Source organism: Monodon monoceros, unplaced genomic scaffold, assembly GCF_005190385.1.
Source record: "Monodon monoceros isolate NGI ecotype Baffin Bay Population unplaced genomic scaffold, NGI_Narwhal_1 Super_Scaffold_21, whole genome shotgun sequence".
In the NCBI taxonomy this organism is placed as follows: Eukaryota; Metazoa; Chordata; class Mammalia; order Artiodactyla; family Monodontidae; genus Monodon; species Monodon monoceros.
Window position 1 is genome coordinate 160,759,876 of NW_021703778.1, and position 18,858 is coordinate 160,778,733.

At 43.7% G+C, this 18,858-nt stretch overlaps 1 protein-coding gene across 2 annotated transcripts; it reads left to right on the plus strand.

Annotated features, from left to right (window-relative positions):
• The first annotated feature begins 5,285 nt into the window (after nucleotides 1-5,285).
• On the plus strand, nucleotides 5,286-18,392 carry PSMC1 (proteasome 26S subunit, ATPase 1). Of its 2 annotated transcripts, none has more exons than XM_029238891.1 (11): nucleotides 5,286-5,329; nucleotides 8,503-8,556; nucleotides 9,158-9,254; nucleotides 10,870-10,994; nucleotides 11,601-11,786; nucleotides 11,975-12,103; nucleotides 13,194-13,290; nucleotides 15,470-15,659; nucleotides 16,140-16,291; nucleotides 16,868-17,022; nucleotides 18,033-18,392. In XM_029238891.1, the coding sequence occupies exons 1-11, from the start codon at nucleotides 5,327-5,329 to the stop codon at nucleotides 18,165-18,167; spliced, it is 1,323 nt and encodes a 440-aa protein (XP_029094724.1). In that variant the 5' UTR covers nucleotides 5,286-5,326; the 3' UTR covers nucleotides 18,168-18,392. The 2 variants fall into 2 exon arrangements, with proteins under 2 accessions (XP_029094724.1, XP_029094725.1); XM_029238892.1 differs by lacking the exon at nucleotides 5,286-5,329 and adding an exon at nucleotides 6,258-6,522.
• Nucleotides 18,393-18,858: the final 466 nt, after the last annotated feature.

The window sequence follows — 18,858 nt, forward strand, 5'->3', positions numbered from 1 at the left end:
GAACCTGACCCCAAGTCTCTGACCCGTGGCCAGTGCCCCTCCCACTACACCACACCGTCCCTTGGGCCTGTGGCCTCACCCGTTGGGTCAGCTGAGCTGCCAGCACTGCCACATTCCACCCCTTCCTCCGCCTGCTTCCCTTCACCTTCTACACCAAATAGCAGAACTTCCTTCCACACCAAGGTCCAGATGACGCTTAAACCCTTCCCAAGGGCTTCGGCTTTACAGCAAGAATCAAGCCTTGAGAAGAAAAATTAGTCACTTTAATGGTTAAAGTTCATGGTTGATGCAGAAAGAGTCCGGTTCCAGGCTCTGATCCTCAGAAACAAGTTTTTCAACCACAAAGATGCCTGGCGGTAAGGTATTGAGAGGCCTGGTGAATGCAGGCTGTTTCATTGTGTGGGGTGTCCCTGCCCACCCTGCCCCCAAATACCAGTCACATTCCTCCTCATCACAAGGACCAAAAGCTGCCCCAGAACTTTCCCAAGTGTCCCATTAGGCGGCACCGTCCCTGGGAACCCAGCTCTGAACACCCACTCCTACCCCCAGATTCCCTTCCTGTCTTCTGCACCTACTACCCTCCCCACCAGCCTGGGGAGAAACTTCATTCTTAATCCACGTGGACTCTATCAAATCTATGTTCTAGGTCCTGAGATCTTTCCTTGCCCCCTTGAAGCTGGCTTCGGACACTGGCTTAGGAAGCAGGGGCTCCATTTTCTCTGCTCTGCGCCAACCTCTCCATCCCTCACCTGGAGCAATGGGTCCAGGAGAGCCCGGCAGAATGGGGAAGGGCAAAAGGTAAAAGGCGATGTTGGAAACTGGGACACAAAACAGCCAGTGGTTAGGATTTTCAGACTATTCTTTCACCACAGCACCTAGAGGAGACTGACACCAGCAAGAACAAAGGCAGCCAGTACTGAGACAGGGGTTCTCAGGTAACGCCAAGCAGCCCACTTAGCTGAGGAGGCAACTCTGAAGGGAAGGCACCTGGGCTTCCCTGGAGGCGCAGTGGTTGAGAGTCCGCCTGCCGATGCAGGGGACACAGGTTCGTGCCCCGGTCCGGGAAGATCCCACATGCCGCGGAGCAACTAAGCCCGTGTGCCACGACTACTGAGCCTGCGCGCCTAGAGCCCGCGTGCCACAATTACTGAAGCCCGTGCGCCTAGAGCCTGTGCTCGGGAACGAGAGAAGCCACAGCAATGAGAAGCCCGCGCACCTCAACGAAGAGTAGCCCCCCCGCTCACTGCAACTAGAGAAAGCCCGTGCGCAGCAAAGAAGACCCAGTGCAGCCAAAAATAAATAAATAAATAAAATAAATAAAAGAATGATGCATCTTATGATAGAGGTCAAGTCATCAAACGAAACTTGTCATCACTCCCACTTTGCCTGTTTCCCCATGTATAAATTCAGAACGCCGCACCATGGCTGCAGTACTTCCTTCCGACTCTGATGTGGCTGAATAGCTTGAAGTTGAGCATTATTTGCCAATTAGACATTTTTCATAAATAGAATATTCCAAATCCCTGATGCACCACAGTTTTTGACAAGATCTATTTAAAGAAGTTATGTGACAAAAAAATCTCGTAAAAAATATTACAATATTTCCAAAGCTGTAATGAAATTAATGATGTTAAAATGTTTCCCAACTTTCTTTGAGGCTATTAGTTTAAATAAGGGGTTTCTGAGTGAAGGGGTAATAAGGATAATAGATAATCTTTTGATGTGTCATGGTAAAGCCTTTTGGGTGCATTTCCCAGAAACTGAGAGTAAATGGCTTTGATGACTGAGTAGTAAATCCTTTTGTACACCCAATGTTTTCTAGTTCCTTGCCATCACATGGAAGAAAGACTTAATTCAAATTATCATTAATAATAGATTTTGCTGATAGATCACTATGTGATTTGGGATATACGACACAGAAGGATTTAAAGAATTGGGTGACATTTTAATTACTAAATTCTTTCCTTTGCTTTTTAATTCCTAAAAATTAATTTATCACAAACTATAATATAATATATACTTTTGATCAAGTGTGTACTAGTTATAGTTTGTAATAACTCAATCTAGAAAACATTTTTAACACATGGCACCTTAAAGACAGAAAATAAAATACATTGTAAAATTCTAATTTGTATAAAATGTTTACAGAGATGTTTGGGAGATTGATCAATAAAATATTTTCAAGCACAGAAATACATGACATTAGGATAAAAGTATGTGGGATGGAAATGTGAATTCAAGGAGAAAAAAATTTTTTAACCCTACAACATACTCACCACCAAAAATTTATTTTCCATCTGTCACCATACTGTTGATCCCCTTTATCCATTTCACCCTTCCCCCCCCGCCCCTTCCCCTCTCATAACCACTACTCTGTATTTATATGTTTGGTTTTGTTTGGTTTGTTCCTTTCTTTTGTTTTGTTTATTAGCTTTTTATATTCCACATATATTGTCTTTCTCCGTCTGACTTATTTCACTTAGCATAATACCCTCAAGGTCTGTCCATGTTGTCACAAACGGCATGATTTCATCTCTTTTTATGGCTGAGTAGAATTCCATTATATATATATACACATGTATACCAATTACATCTTCTTTATCCATTCACCTGTTGATGAGCACTTAGATTGTTTCCATATCTTGGCTTTTGTAAATAATTCTGCCATGAACATGGGGTATCTTTTTGGATTAGTGTTTTCATATTCTTTGGATAAATACCGAGAGGTGGGAAAGCTGGATCACATGGTAGTTCTGGTCTTAATTTTTTGAGGAACCTCCATACTGTCTTCCCTGGTGGCTGCACCAATTTACATTCCCACCAACAGTGCATGAGGGTTCCCTTTTCTCCCCATCCTCACTAACACTTGGTGTATGTTGTCTTTCTGATAATAGCCATTCTGACAGGTGTGAGGTGATATCTCATTGCGGTTTAATCCGTTGTTTATTTTTTTGTCGTTGAGTTGTATGAGTTCTTTATATATTTTGGATATTAATCCCTTTTCGGCTATATCATGGGGAGAAAATTTTTCAATGCTAAAGAAGAACCTGTGTACATAACTTTCAAATGGATAGTGTTAGATATCAAGCTATCAAGCTAGTTAAGATTGCACTGGATAGCAGGAAAACATCAAGACTTCAAATGTGCTGATGAATGGATTCCTTGCAGCCATTTAAAACTTATGATGAAATTTAGATGCCAACTTAGAAATGTGTCACACAACACGTGGTTTTGCAGAGGTTTTTGTTTTGTTTTGTTTTGTTGGTACGCGGGCCTCTCACCGCTGTGGCCTCTCCCGCTGCGGAGCACAGGCTCCGGACGCGCAGACTCAGCGGCCATGGCTCACGGGCCCAGCCGCTCCGCGGCATGTGGGATCCTCCCGGACCGGGGCACGAACCCGTGTGCCCTGCATCGGCAGGCGGACTCTCAACCACTGCGCCACCAGGGAAGCCCTGCAGAGTATTTTTGAGGACACGTGTAGGCAAACGTGTTTGAAGATCTCTGTACCAATAGGTTATAAATTTTGTGAAGGATATGTGACCATTTAATACAGCACAGAACAAGGAAACTAGAAGCAATTCGTGTATTAAAAACACTACTACTAATAATTGTAGCTGATGCTTACCGTTATAGGCACTTTAGTCCTCAAACAAGGACTCTGTGTGGGAGGAACTCTGTTTTTTTTTTTTAATTTTATTGGAGTATAGTTGATTTACAATGTTGTGTTACTTTCAGGTGTAAAGCATAGTGATTCGGTTATACATATACATATATTCATTCTTTTTCAGATTCTTTCCCAATATAGGTTATTATACAGTACTGATTAGAGTTCCCTGCGCTATACGGTATGTCCTTGTTGGTTGTCTATTTTACATATAGTAGTGTGTGTATGTTAATCCCAAGCTCCTAATTTATCGAGGGAGGAACTTTTAAGGCCCCTATTTCACAGATGGCAAAACTGAGGCACAAAGGGCTTAAACAGCTTACTAAGACCACACAGCTCCTTAGTGAGAAGGCCAGAAAGGAGACCTGAAGTGGGGGCCCACACCCTTAACCCCTGTGCTGATTGCCTGTTTAATTGCTCTTCTTTTTTAAATAAAAGATTTTGTGTTTAGTATCTAAAATAAAAAGATTTATATTTAGTTTCATTTTTAGCATGAAAACATTCTGATTTCTTCCCATACACTGATGGCTGTCAGCTGGGTGGAGAATATTGAGAGGGTCCGTGATGGGGAGAAAAGAGAGGACAATGTTTGCTCTGCATTAAGAAGTCTTTTAAAATGAATATACTCCAGAATAACTTCTTAAGTTTTCACTATTAGCCTATATTCTTTGAATGTGACGCAATCTCAGGGGCACTGTACTTCTTCAGATAACACACAGATTTCCTAGACATTCTGCACAACTCTGGAATTGCTTTCCGCATTCCTGAAGGGACAGTTGTCTTGCCCCTAACCTATCACATCATTTCATGTATCATGTAGATGCCACATTTGTTAGTGGAGTTTGACAGTGTCAAGACTTTCTATTACAGTATTTTAGTGATGAAATAGAAAGAGTAATTTCCTGTTGCGTGTTAGGGAAATATTTTTAGACTTTCAAAATTAAAATGCCTAAATTAATCTGGATGGGGATGGGGTGGAAATCAGACAAATAAATCCATCTCTCCAGTTCAGCGAGATGCAGCATTTTGAGCACCTGTTATGGAAGTTTCCAGAGGCCAAAAGGATGCTTGCCATCTTTCTGATGTTCTGATGGACGTAATAAATAACGAACTTTACAAACTGGGTGCAAGATGAGGACTTTTAAGACAACATTTGGTATCATCACAAGTCATCAAAAAAAACCCAAAAAAGATTTAGATGATTCATGAGACAGCCTCTCAGATGAGCAGATTAATTCCAGAGACCAAATCAGAGCTTAAATGTTGGTGCAAAAGTATATGTTAACTTCTCAGTTCCAAATGCCAGTCCAGTTCTTGGAGAAGTAAGTAAAGGTCTTCCCAGCTTGATTTTTGCATATTAAAAAAAATTATATTTTCACAGTTGTCTTAGTTTGACAGTCGAGGTCATTGTCTTAAGTTGTTGACAATAACCTAATAACTGCGATTAAAATTATTTTTCAAGTTAAATATTTATAAGGCTCAAATCGCGCTTGTAAGTTAGCGCATCATTGCCCACCCGCTCGCACAAGCCCTGAGAGCTCATTGGTGCGTGCGGGATTTGGTTCCTATCGGCCTCCGTGGAGTCCCTCGTCAACTTCCGCCTCTGACGGGCCGCCGAGGCGGTGCACTTCCGGCAGCTGCGGCTCGAGCGGCCGAAGCAAGATGGTGAGTGACTAAGGGTTTCGGCTGGTAGTGGCGGTGCGACGGGGTCGAGGCGGCTGCCGGAGGCACTCGGTCCACCCGCCGGCCCGGTGTCCTGGAGCGGGCCTTATCCCGGGTCCCCGGGGCCGGGGCTGGGCACGGAGGGTCCCCCAGGCGGGCCACGGGGGCGGCGGAGCAGGTCAGGTGGCCCGGCCTCACTCCTCCGCCGGCCAGGGCTCTGCCAACCGGCGCGGGGTGTTTCGGCGGGAGCCTGCTCGAGTAACTGGGACGAGGGCTTTCGGAGCCGCGCAAGTGGAGGGATGTGCGGCTTGAGCGGAGGGAGGGATTCGCTCCAGCTGAGGAGGGAGAGCGAGTCGTGGGATACCGCCCGGAGTTGGAGGCATTTGACGGAGGCATTTGACGGAGGCCTTAAGATGCCTTTCTAACAGGTGGACCTTGGAGGGAAAGGCCCCGTGGTGCGCTAGTAATAATAAAAGCAGCTAGCATTTATTCCTTAGTTCGCGGATTGATGCTGCACTTTGGTGGAGGGAGGGCCCAGGCTCTGCTCTAGGCGCTGGGGATACAGGGGATGAGCGTGACTGACCTAGTCTCTGCCTTTTGGAGCTTACATTCTCAAGAAGGCAGACAAAAAATAGAGGAAGGGATATGTGATATGACGTCGGGGCGGGTGGCCGTCGCTTAGGGCTGTTCCGCAGAAGGGGATAGGATGGGGAAGGGTGGCTGTTCTACATAGGATGTCAGCGAGTCCCCATGAGGAGGTGAGATTTGAGCAGAGATCTAAATGAAATGAGAGAGTAGCCTATGCAGATACCTGAGGGAAACTGGTCCAGGCAGAAGCAACAGCAAGTGCAAAGGGCCTGAGATGGGAATGTGTTTGGCCTGTATCGTGAACAGCAGGAAGTCCCGACCACAGTCTTACAGGTCTTAGAAGGACTTTGCGGTAGCAGTATTCTAGGTATGATAAACACGTGGCAGGTACTTTTCCAGCATTGGGTCATTATCCTTCTCAACAGTCCCTTGAGGTAATTATTATTAGAGGAAACTGAGACAGGGTAAGCAGCTGTGCTAGAACACAAACCCTGTGGGTCTTTGCTATGAGGTACTAGTTATCCAGGCAGTAGAGAAACACAGGTATTGGTGTCCCGTGGACCTGAGTGTGATTCCTGGCTACCTCTCTGACAGCTTTGTGACAACAGGCAAGTCACTTTCTCTCTCTAAGCCTTCATTTCCTTATCTGTAAACTAGGGGTAATGATGGTGTCAACCTCATAGCGTCTGTAAGAATAAAACGATATGATACCCTGAGAATGTTTAGCACGCTGCTGGGCATATAGTGTAACGCATATACTTGTTATTATTTGAGACTGAGAAACATCACATAAATGGCCCAGACATGAAGAAGTTCAGGACCGACTCAGGAAAACATCCTCCAGTGGGGCCAGACTTGTAGGATCATGGGAAAGGTAGATGAACCTGGGAAAAGTTAGTTGCAGCCGGTTTGGCAAGGGCCAGTTATGCCAAGCTAAAGAGTTTGGACATTACACTCTAAATGTTAGGGAGCAGTTGAAGGTTTTTGAGGAGATTTAAAGGATCGGCTCTTTGCTGTAGGCGGTAATAATTGGATTGGTGAGGGAAGAAACTGGACCTGGAAATCTCAGTTGGGAGACTAGAGCCCAAATAAGATATGATGGCCTGGACAAAACAGAGACAGCGTGTGGACAGGAGAGAGAGTGAGGAACTGAACCAGAGTGGATTTGTTTCAGAGCCCAGACTTTATAACCAGACTGACAAAATCCTGACCCTGACATTTCTTATTCACCGATGATATTGTATTGAGTAGGTACTATGAGTCATGCAAATTTGAAGTGTTTTACATGCATTACTTCATTTTCAGCAACAAATAGGAGCTAATACCATCCCCACTTTACAGTTAAGGAAACCAAGGCTCAGAGAGGTGGCTTGACTTACCTGAGGTCACATAGCCTATTAGAATGAAGTCGGAATTCAAACCTGGATACATTTATTTCCTTAGCCCATGTTCTTAGGCTTGTTGCAGTTCCTCATCTAGAAAGTAGTAGTAATGAACCCTACCTCGAAGGATTGTCCGGGATTAATGCGGTAGTGAAGGAGAACGTCTAGTACAGACTTAGGCACATCGTAAACATCTCAGACGTCAGCTGCCCCAGCCAACAGCACACTTCCTTAGGGGTGTAATTGATTGTGAAAGGCCTGCAATTTGGACGGCTTATTGCAGTAAAACTAATTCTATTTCCCAAAATTTCTCAGAGCCTTGAATTACCTTCTTCAGAATAAAGTGCAAAGTTTTAAGAATCCTGCATGTTGGGAAATAGATTTGACTTTAACTCTTTCAGGTAACGATGAGAGGGTTGTTTCGTCCTGATAATGAAGCTGGTGCTGTATTAATTTAGAGGAAGTGATTTGAGGGGACAGAGGGCCCCTCTAGTCAAGTAAATTCACTATTGCTCATTTCAAATGCCGTCATTTCTGAGACACTGCTCTGTGTGAAACATTGTCCTGTAACTGAAGGGTCTGTTTTAAAGTCAGAAATCCCACTGAACTTATTAATACACTAAGTTCTTGGTAGCTTAAGGTGATTCAACATTTTAGATTGGGAAGAAGGACCTGCCCGAGCACTGCAGGCTTTAGGGATGGGAGGTATTTAAGCTGCCATTGAAAGGAAAGTCTCCTGGATCTTGGCGTGATGCTAGTAAGGAGTAAGTGACTGACAAGTGATTGTTGAGTAGGTTAAATGATTTAGCTTTCATGGCCCAATTTCATGAAATACGCTCTTGGTGGCCTCAGCCAGGTAGTTTTATATTAGAGAGTGTCAGGCTCTATACCTTCCCTTCAAGAAAGGGTGGTCTTAAGATCTTAGTCTCATAATGACACATTAGTTATATCTGTTTCTTAATAGAGTTGTCCTTGATTTAAGATGCAGTCTGTGGCAAGGCGCACCATTGATCTAACAGCTTTCCAGGAAAAAGAAATTCTGCCACATTAAATGTACACGTTGACTGCAGGGTATATCTTGAGTTCAGAAATAATAAAATGTGGGGAAGTGTTGGTGTCTTAGAATCGCAGGAGAATAAGAAGGATTTTTTGAAGTGATCATATTCTGAATTTATACCTCTGTCTTAATTTTTTTCTTTTTTTCAGGGTCAGAGTCAGAGTGGTGGTCATGGTCCTGGAGGTGGAAAGAAGGATGACAAGGTAAATAAATAAGAAGCTAGATATGTCTGTCATGTGAGTAAATTGCGGAAAATGTCAGATCTCAGCTGAGAAGTTCTTTGGGGATTCATGAATTTTAAAATGCAAAATAAATTATCTCTTCCTTTAACCAGCCTAGCCTACAGATACAATACCCTTTTCGTGTTTTACAAAAGATTATTGACCGTCACGTAGGTATTTATGAATTAATGATTTTTAAAGGTATAAAATTAATAACGTTACAGAAGTGTTAAAATAAATTGCCTGTGATTTTAGTGTTTAATATCCTTAGGTGTGAAGACTTGTGTCAAATCATTTCACCTCAGACTTCTGGCATATTATTCTGAATTCTGACTTCTGTTCCTTATTGAATGATCTATCAGTGTGTATTATAATAAAGAAAGATCAGTTACATTCACATATTAACATTGCAGGAATGTAAAAACAGATTTTGGGGTTTTTTTAGGACAGTCTTTAATAACATCCTAAAAGATGAGGAAAATTATATTACCTGAAAATAGATGATGGTCCCGCATAAGTAAGTTTGTGTTTTAATATGATTTCTGTGTGATTTTTTTTTTCCTTTCTATTCTAAAAACTCAAGGACAAGAAAAAGAAATATGAACCTCCTGTACCAACTAGAGTGGGGAAAAAGAAGAAGAAAACAAAGGGACCAGATGCTGCCAGCAAACTGCCCCTGGGTAATGACATGGTTCCGATTCCTAGGGGGACTAGCTCTGTGTGTGTAGCTTAGAGGTCTGAATGTGGAGACAGGAAATAGGGCGTGGTTGAAGCTCTAGGTCTGGACATTCTCTAGGTTGGAATAAAAGCTATATTTTGGTTTTAACAGTATACACAGGATACGACTGTTATTCATTTTAAGAAATTCCATTAATTTCCTCTAAATAACCAGCTCCTTTAGTGTATTAGAGTACGGGGTTAGATTAGAAAACTCAGGTTGAGCTTGGTTACCTTAGAGATACCTTAGAGATAAGATACACTTATTTCATGAAGAAATGGAATTTAGTGTATTGGAACTCAGAGCATTGCGATGCCTGAACATAAAGTGCCTGGACCTCACCCAGCCCACTGCTTCATCCTCAGCCTCTTGCACTCCCCTTGTGTGTCGTTCTTCACACTGCCCTGCCTCGTGTCCTTTGAATCTCCTGCATCAGGGCCTTTGCTTCCCTCTGTTTAAAAATGTTCTTCCCCCAGTCCTTCCCGTGGCTGCCTGCTTCTCATCCCTTCAGGCTTCAGCTCAAATACCTCCGCCATCCTCATCTATCATCTAAACAAGTCTATTCCTGCTTAGATGCAATAAAATAATTTTTAAAATATTGCTTGGTTAATAAGAGTCAGACAGTAAAAAAAATGTGCCATTAACCTACCGTAGTGAATCAATATGGTATTGATAAAGAATAGATCATCAGATCCCCAGAAAAGCATATAAAATTCAAAAACAGAGTCAAGTTATAGATAACTAATATGTGGTAAAGGTGACATTTCTGTTCTGTGGAAGAGGATGGGTTATTTAATATAAATGGCTGGTATCTTTTATTTGTTATTGAGAGAAAATGAAATTAGACCCCTTGCTCTTTCCCAGATGAGTTAGATATACATATGTAAATAAGTAAATAAATGAAAATTCAGGAATACATTTAACCTTAGGGGAGGAGAGACCTTTTGAAGAAGCCAAGAAACCCAGAAACTACAAAAGAAAAGTTGTCTATATAAATGTTAAAAGTCCTATGTAGCACGAGACTTTAGGCCAAAAGAGACAACATACGAGTGTGGAAAAAAATGTTTGCACGTATGTTAATATCCCCAGTATTTCATAATCCTCCTATAAATGAATGTATGTGTTACAGCTAGGGTGCAACAACCTATACTGACTGAACAGCACCTGCAGCTATCTTTATTAGCACCTGTGGGGAATAATAAACCAAAGCAAACTACCTTTTTGGTCAATGAGTTTTTTCTTCTTTGTAGACAGTTACCACATGTCATTTATATTATCTGTTTGGTCATAGGCCTCATCCCCATTATTATTGGGTTGGCCCGAAAGTTCATTCGGGTTTTTCTGTAAGATGTTACAGAAAAAACCGAACGAACTTTCTGGCCAACCCAATACATAAAATCCCTCTCCCCTTTGCATTTAGGCACCTGCTTACTTCGGGTCACCAAACTTTGAATTTTTCAGTGTCTGTCCAACTAAACTAAGTTTAAGTGTTAACTTCTTTTTGTTCTTAAGGATGAACCGAATTAATTGCAAACTTCAAGCTCCAAGTATAATAAAACTTTCTTTTTTAATTACAGTGACACCTCACACTCAGTGCCGGTTAAAATTATTGAAGTTAGAGAGAATTAAAGACTATCTTCTCATGGAGGAAGAATTCATTAGAAATCAGGAACAAATGAAGCCTTTAGAAGAAAAGCAAGAGGTAAATTGAGAAATTACTGTAACTTGTTTTTTTTACCAATTGAATTCTACTTAGAACTTAAAACTGTTAATGAATAAATGAAATTCATTTTCTGGCTTTAATGAATTATTATTTAGCTGCCTTTTTAAAAAAAATTTTAAGTTTATTCATCGATTGATTGGTGGCTGCGTTGGGTCTTCCCCATTGGGTCTTCGTTGCTGTGCGCGGGCTTTCTCTAGTTGCTGCGAGCAGGGGCTATTCTTTGTTGCGGTGCATGGGCTTCTCATGGCGGTGGCTTTTCTTGTTGCGGAGCACGGGCTCCAGGCACACGGGCATCAGCAGTTGTGGCACGCGGGCTCATTAGTTGTGGCTCTCGGGCTCTAGAGTGCAGGCTCGGCAGTTGTGGCACACGGGCATAGTTGCTCCACAGCATGTGGGATCTTCCCAGACCAGGGGTCGAACCCGTGCCCCTGCATTGGTAGGCGGATTCTTAACCACTGCGCTACCAGGGAAATCCTTAGCTGCCTTTGAAAAGTACCAACTGCTTTGTGACTCTAGTGAACTGTCAGCATCGTCTACTTTTTAGGTCTAATCTGCTTTTCCTTCTTGGCCTCTACTCTCATGTAGGAGGAAAGATCAAAGGTGGATGATCTGAGGGGGACCCCAATGTCGGTAGGAACCTTGGAAGAGATCATTGATGACAATCATGCCATCGTGTCTACGTCTGTGGGCTCAGAACACTATGTCAGCATTCTTTCATTTGTAGACAAGGATCTGCTGGAACCGGGCTGCTCGGTCCTGCTCAACCACAAGGTAAGTTGATAGCCCAAGAAAGCCCGTCGGAGTGCTTGCTTCTTGCTTGCAGATCCGTCCACCTGTCCCGTGGAAGTAGATCACCAGAGCACTCCAAAGGGTAGAGAAAATTCTGTGATTGCCATTTCATTGTAAGTGGATTGTGTGAACCTTACATGCCTGTGTTAAAGCTTAATGTTCCCTGTTAGGTGCATGCTGTGATAGGGGTGCTGATGGATGACACGGATCCCTTGGTCACAGTGATGAAGGTGGAAAAGGCCCCCCAGGAGACATATGCTGATATTGGGGGGTTAGACAACCAAATCCAGGAAATTAAGGTATGTCAAGGAACCAGCTCTGGGGTTTTATTATGTATTTATTTATTTATTTAAAAATATTTATTTATTTACTTGGCTGCTCCAGGTCTTAGTTGTGGCATGCGGGCTCTTTAGTTGCGGCATGCATGTGGGATCTAGTTCCCTGACCAGGGATTGAACCTGGGCCCCCTGCATTGGGAGCTTGGAGTCTTAACCACTGGACCACCAGGGAAGTCCTGAGCTCTGGCTTTTTAGACCTTTGGTTTCTTAACTGCTGTCTCATTTAGGGTGCGTGGAGTTGTTTTGCGTGTTTTATTTTTTCTTTATTGATCAGACCAGTAACTGACTCAGACCTTACTAGTGGTGTTTCGTGTTGTTAATACTGAGTTAGGTAATAGAAGTAAGTATAAATTGTATGATAGTTCCTGCAGCAGCAGCAGCCTAATACTTTTTACGTGTAATGTTTAATAATTATCTGTGTGAACATGTTTCCAATTGTACTGACTTCAGCTGTGGCTATCCAGAAACCCCCAGTGATGTCTGGGGATAGGGTGAGTGGCACACACTTGCACAGTGCTGGCGTCTAGAACGTTAACCCCAGCTCCTGCCATGGTCCTGGGGTCAGGGGCATGTGGTGGGCCAGCCCTCTGCAGGTTCTTTCATCTGCAGGGAGGTCATTCAGAGTGATCACAGATCTCCACTGGTGACTCTCAGACAGCTGGGAAATAGCCATCATGTCCCTTGGTGGTCACAACAGAAAATCTTGCCAGCTCCTGCCTGCAGTTTCATTGAAAAGGGTGAATTTTAGCTTTAAGTTTCTTTTGCTCAGGAAGGGCTTAAATGTTACTCAAGGTTGACTTTTACTGGGAAATGAAAGGGAAATTGGGTGCTATTAGGAAGAGGGGATCAGTGCTGGGAGCTCAGGTAGGACAGAGGTCCTCTTCAATATGTCCTTGCTGCTGGTGGAAGTCAAACGTTGTCTCTAACAAGAATAATTGAAATTTTAGCTTATTTTTGTTGAAAGTGAGGTGTACCCATGATGTCAGTGAATGAATCTGATAAATTTCAGTAAGAAAGCCTTTTATTTTTACCAAGTGTCTGTTTTCTTTAGGAATCTGTGGAGCTTCCACTCACTCATCCTGAATATTATGAAGAGATGGGTATAAAGCCCCCTAAGGGGGTCATTCTGTATGGTCCACCTGGCACAGGTATGTGTGCTCTGTGTTGGTCACTTTCCAGGCACTGAGCTCATCTCTTGAGCAGCAGCATTAGCTGGTTATAGTGACTTAGCTGTTGAGTGAGGATGCCACACTTCCTTAGTTTGAAAATGTGCTCTAAGCAGCATTTTGGACATTTCTGAATAAGCAGCTCCTCTGGAAACATACCTATTGCATGAAAGTATATATTTCTGTATAACAGGTGTACTAAGAAACTGAACTATCTTAGGCTTGTAATTGTAGACTTAACAGAGTTCATGTGTTAAAAACAATAGTAGGAATTACAACAGAAGGTAGACACCAGTAGGCACCCCCCCAAAATGCCTGCTCGATGTGAATGCATTGCCAGTTCCCCAGCACACCTGTTGTATACTCAAATGTGCTAGATTTATATGTTGTAAAACATAATGCCTTTAAATATTTTAAAGAGTAATGTGAGTCTGTTGAAAATATTTTGTAAGAAAAAATAAAAATAAACAGGGTGCTCAACTTTGGCTGTACGTTGGAATCACCTTGGGAGCTTTAAAAAATACTGATGGCTGCTCCCATCCCTGAAGATTCTGATCTGTTCATATGGAGTGTGGCCAAGCATCAGCACCTTGGTGGAGGACCACTGTTTTAAAAGCTATCCTGTGCTGTTCAGATTAGGTTCATCCTCCTGGTCCATTGGTACTGAATGAGTCTACCATTGGATGAATAAATGGATAAAGATAAAAATGCATATACGTATCTGGTTCATTATGCAGTAAGTTGACCTGAGTAAGTTGTATAGTCATTGCTATGTAAATTCCAAAGGAAGAGAGGTTATTTGATTGAGTGAACTGAAGCCATGTTGCCAAGAGGGTCTGTACTGAGGATTGCCCACGCTGGAGGGACAGGGAGCCAGCTGTACCCTGAGGCAGGGAGCTACTGTAGCCTGTCATTTTATAGCCCAGGGAAGTGAGTTTCAGAGAGGCCAGCGGCTAGCCCAAGGCCCCATTAGCTCTGGGAATTGAGCTGGTACCAGGGCTGGAGCTGGAACACAGGCGTTCTGACCCGCAGCCGTGAGCCTTCTTTGGGGCACATGTGCTGACAAGGGCTGGAGTGGAGTACCGGGTGTCAGCCCTGTCGGGAGGAAGAGGAGACTGGTTCAGGGATCCCTCTGGCCATTGAACATCCCGGCAGCTGAACCTGGCTGCTTCTGGATTGTAAGATCCCATCCACTTAGAAGGTCCTTTTGGTCTTCTGTCAGCCATCCTTAAATGATGCTCTCAGGAAGCAGTCCAGCCCTCTAATAGGCATTTGAACCTGCCACTCTGACTGCCCGGCTGAGGGAACGCCATTGCCCCATCTTGTTGCAGAGCTTAACTCCCTGTCCTCCTTCCCGCTTGCACGAAATCTTTTGTGTCACTCACTCGCCTGCCGGCCTCCTCCCCTCCCCTTACAGGCCTGAGGGTGGTCCTCTGCCAGCTCTGCCTCTAACTGCCTCTAACTGCCTCTGTGTCCTGAGGTGACAGCCCAGACCTCACCATCAAAGGGGCCATGGTCTTGAGCTCAAAAGTTCTCAAGTTGGTACTCTTTGCTTACTCTTGTGATCTGAAGGAGGAATATCAGGGAACAAAGCAGGGTTGGAAATGTCAGGTCTTCCCTGAGATCAGTGAGGAACGTCCCATAAGGGCACACCACAAAGAGAAAAGTCTCTTGAGCTTTCAGCAGCTCACAGCTGTGGGCTTCATCAGGAGCTGGTCTTGGCTCAGCTGACTGAGCCCTGGGACAAGCCCACAGCAACGTCTTCAGGAAGCCCCAGGGCACTGCAGGCCCTGCTCAGGGACACTATGTGTCCTTCGGTCAAACCTAGGGCTTCCGGGCTTTTTTTTCATCACTGATAGTTTTGTAGGCGTTGAGTTTGGTTCTCTAACCCTGGTTGCATAGGTCAGGTTAATATTATATGCAACTTTGCAGTAAAAAGTATTTTCTGACATTATCATGATGAATTTAGGAAGATGGTTAAAAATAATCAAAATTTTTTTAGGTTTTTTTGAATTTCCTCTTGTCTGCTTTGGAGAACAGAATGCTTTTCATAGAGGGATCCTCCCATTCTTGATGTCTTTTTAAGGTGACAATGAGAGTTTTAAAGTTAAAACAGCACTTGAGGTTTTTTTTCCCCTTTTCCTCTTTCAATCTAAAATAGGTAAAACCTTACTAGCCAAAGCAGTAGCAAACCAAACCTCGGCCACTTTCTTGAGAGTCGTTGGCTCTGAACTTATTCAGAAGTACCTAGGTGATGGGCCCAAACTTGTTCGGGAACTGTTTCGCGTTGCTGAAGAACATGCACCGTCCATCGTGTTTATTGATGAAATTGATGCTATTGGGACGAAAAGGTAGACTTTCTCTTACCTCTTTTGTGTTATTTAGAGGTAAAAACCATATGGTTCTTCTCTGAGAATGCCCGACCGCTGGGCACTCCCTACATGGCCTGCATGTTGGTTTGCCACAGTCCGTACTGGGTCGCTTCCATGGATTCTTTAGGCTCTGCTCTCCCACGTGCCAGGTAACAACTACCCGGCAGTTGATTGGTCAGTCAGTAGCCATGCCTTGAGCACCCGCTCTGAGCATGGCACCATCCTGACTCTGGCGACACAGCCATGAGGATGAGTCTCTGCCCTTGAGGAGCTCAATTGTGGAGACTGAGTAAATCACATAATTTCAGGCATGAAAACCGCTACGAAGAAAATAATGTGTTGTTTATCTTGGGCTTTGGGAGGGTGTGACATATAGGCTGAGACAGAGCTGTGTTTTGTAATCCCCTTTAACAGGAAGATCAGTTGGGTCTTCACTTCTCCCTCACTTCTTTTCCAAAGGTATGACTCAAATTCCGGTGGTGAGAGAGAAATTCAGCGAACAATGTTGGAACTGTTGAACCAGTTGGATGGGTTTGATTCAAGGGGAGACGTGAAAGTCATCATGGCCACAAACCGGATAGAGACTTTGGACCCAGCACTTATCAGACCAGGTCACATTTGCTTTGGTTTCATTGTGGAGAATGAAGGTCCTATGTGGATTTGTATTTCTTAGGAGCACTTTGAGGAGAATATAAATGATACGTGTAAGGCAAATACTGCCTGGAAACTTAGAATAATTCACCAAAACTGTGTTCCCTTGAGATAATCGTGATGTAGTCTGTGTACCTTGGCCCTTTTAGCCTCGAGACGCCTTTTTTTTTTTTTTTTTTTTAAAGAAATATGACAGCTCAGGTCCATTTTTTACATTCAGGTAGTACCAAAAGAAGCAGTAGCTAATTTTACTGTCTTTTGTAATGTTTTTAACATGATTGATCTGTCCTTTTCCACTAACTGTGCCATTTAGGAATCTCTCCTTTCGTTTGTTTCCCAAAGTACCACAGCAGAGAGGATTCTGTGAATGAGATGAATTCAAACGTTGATATTTACAAACTACAGACATGAGTGTTCACTTTTTAAGATCTGGACCTCCTTCCACAGGACACTATGTGACTGAGACCACTCATGTGGAGACTAAGGCCTCTCCCGGGGCCCCCAGGAGTGTGACTGAAAACCTTTTATACCCACAGGCCGCATCGACAGGAAGATCGAGTTCCCCTTGCCCGATGAAAAGACGAAGAAGCGCATCTTTCAGATCCACACGAGCAGGATGACACTAGCAGACGACGTAACCCTGGATGACTTGATCATGGCTAAAGATGACCTCTCTGGTGCCGACATCAAGGTGAGGACCTGGGCTGGATTGTACCTCTTTGTTTTATCATATGTGTGTATGAGTTTGGACGTGTCTTCCCAGATGACCAGAGTTTAAAGCAAGGCCTGGCAGCACAGCATACAGCCACAGCCTGCCTTCTGGGGGAGGACCTGGGTTGATGCCATGGTTAGGTAGGGGCGGCACACACAGGCTGTTTCACGCTGGTGCCTGCACTGAACTGCGTATCCCTGGCATCTATAGAACTAGGTTAGTGTCTCAGTTGGGGAGTAAATCTCTCTTTTTAAAATTTAAATTACCTTAAAATTCTGCACCAACTTTTTATTTAGAAAAATTTCAAGCCTTCAGAAAAGTTGCAACAAAAACACCCACATACTCATCACCCCCATTTACCAAATGTTACCCTTTTACCTGTTTCTTCTCTCTGTATGCAGAAACACTCTCTCTTCTGAACCATCTGAAATAAATATCCTAAAGGCCATAACCAGATAGAACCCTCAGTGCCAGGATTGTGTTTTTACCATATCATGTTGCTTGGGTTCTTGTTTTACTTTTGGCAAGTAATTGTTGAGAAAATAAATATATTAGAATAAATACTGTACTAAAACTTGTAAATATTTAACCAGAAAATACAAGTTCTCTTCTGACTATAGGTAAATGAAATGGATGTACACTCTATGTGGGCTCTAAATTTCTGGAATAATTTTATCTATTTCTTAGGAAGATTACTGCCTTTAATGAAAGCAGGGCTGTGAGAACTTACTGGCCTGCCAGGCCACACGGCGGGGGTTGGAACCCGAGCCAGTCCTCTTCCTTAGTGAAATATTCCCAGTTTAAGCCACTTCAGGTCCTTTGAGGAAATAATTAGAATGTTTAAAACATTTAAAAAATCTAATCGTTCCCAAATGGTTTGAGAACTTCGTGTTTAGGTTGGTTGCCTACACCAGATTTCAAAATAGCACTCTCTGAATTGTTCGAATAAAAAGTATTTCACTTTCTGAACACACTGTTCCTTCTTACAGGCAATCTGTACGGAAGCTGGTCTGATGGCCTTGAGGGAACGTAGGATGAAAGTAACAAATGAAGACTTCAAAAAGTCTAAAGAAAATGTCCTTTATAAAAAACAAGAAGGCACCCCTGAGGGGCTCTATCTCTAGTGGACCACAGTTGCCTTCCAGGAAAAGGTTGGAAGTGTGTCGACCCCCCTCAGAGGTGTGAGGTTGGGGAAGTTGCCCAGGAGTCCATGTTGTGGTTGATCTTCACTAGCACAGCATCCCGAGTACCTTTTGAATGTGATGTGTAGGATGCCCGTCCAGCCCTCTTCGTATGTTGCTCGCGTGCAGCGCTCTCTTGCCAATAAAGCGTGCTCTTTCTCAAACAAACACTGAATCCTGTTTCTGGGCCCTCCACACTGCCTGCTCAGTGGCAGCAAGTCGATGGATCTGGGTGCTAAGGAAGCTGGCTGACCAAAAGGGCTGCAGACTTCAATACCTGCTGCCCCGTCACACCCCCAGAGCTGGTGGCAGTTGTTCAACAGCAGCTGATGGGAAAGCAACGAGCATACGTAAATAGCCGGCTATCTTTGTTGCTTAAGCAACAAGGGCTGAGGAGTCCCTACAGCCGTGGCTTCCCTTTTGGAAGGTCGGTGGAGCATGTGGGCTCTCAGCGCTCTGGAGGCAGGAAGGAGGTGTCGCTGTTGCTAAGAGACTGAGGCTCCTACAAGAGACCTCAAAAGGGCAGGGCTGAAGAGTCCCATACCAGCCCTGCCATCCCTTGTTCTCGGGTTCAGAACCTGATCCCTCCCAAGAGTGTTCAGAAATGTGTCAAGCTTCCCCTTCCCTTTTCTTT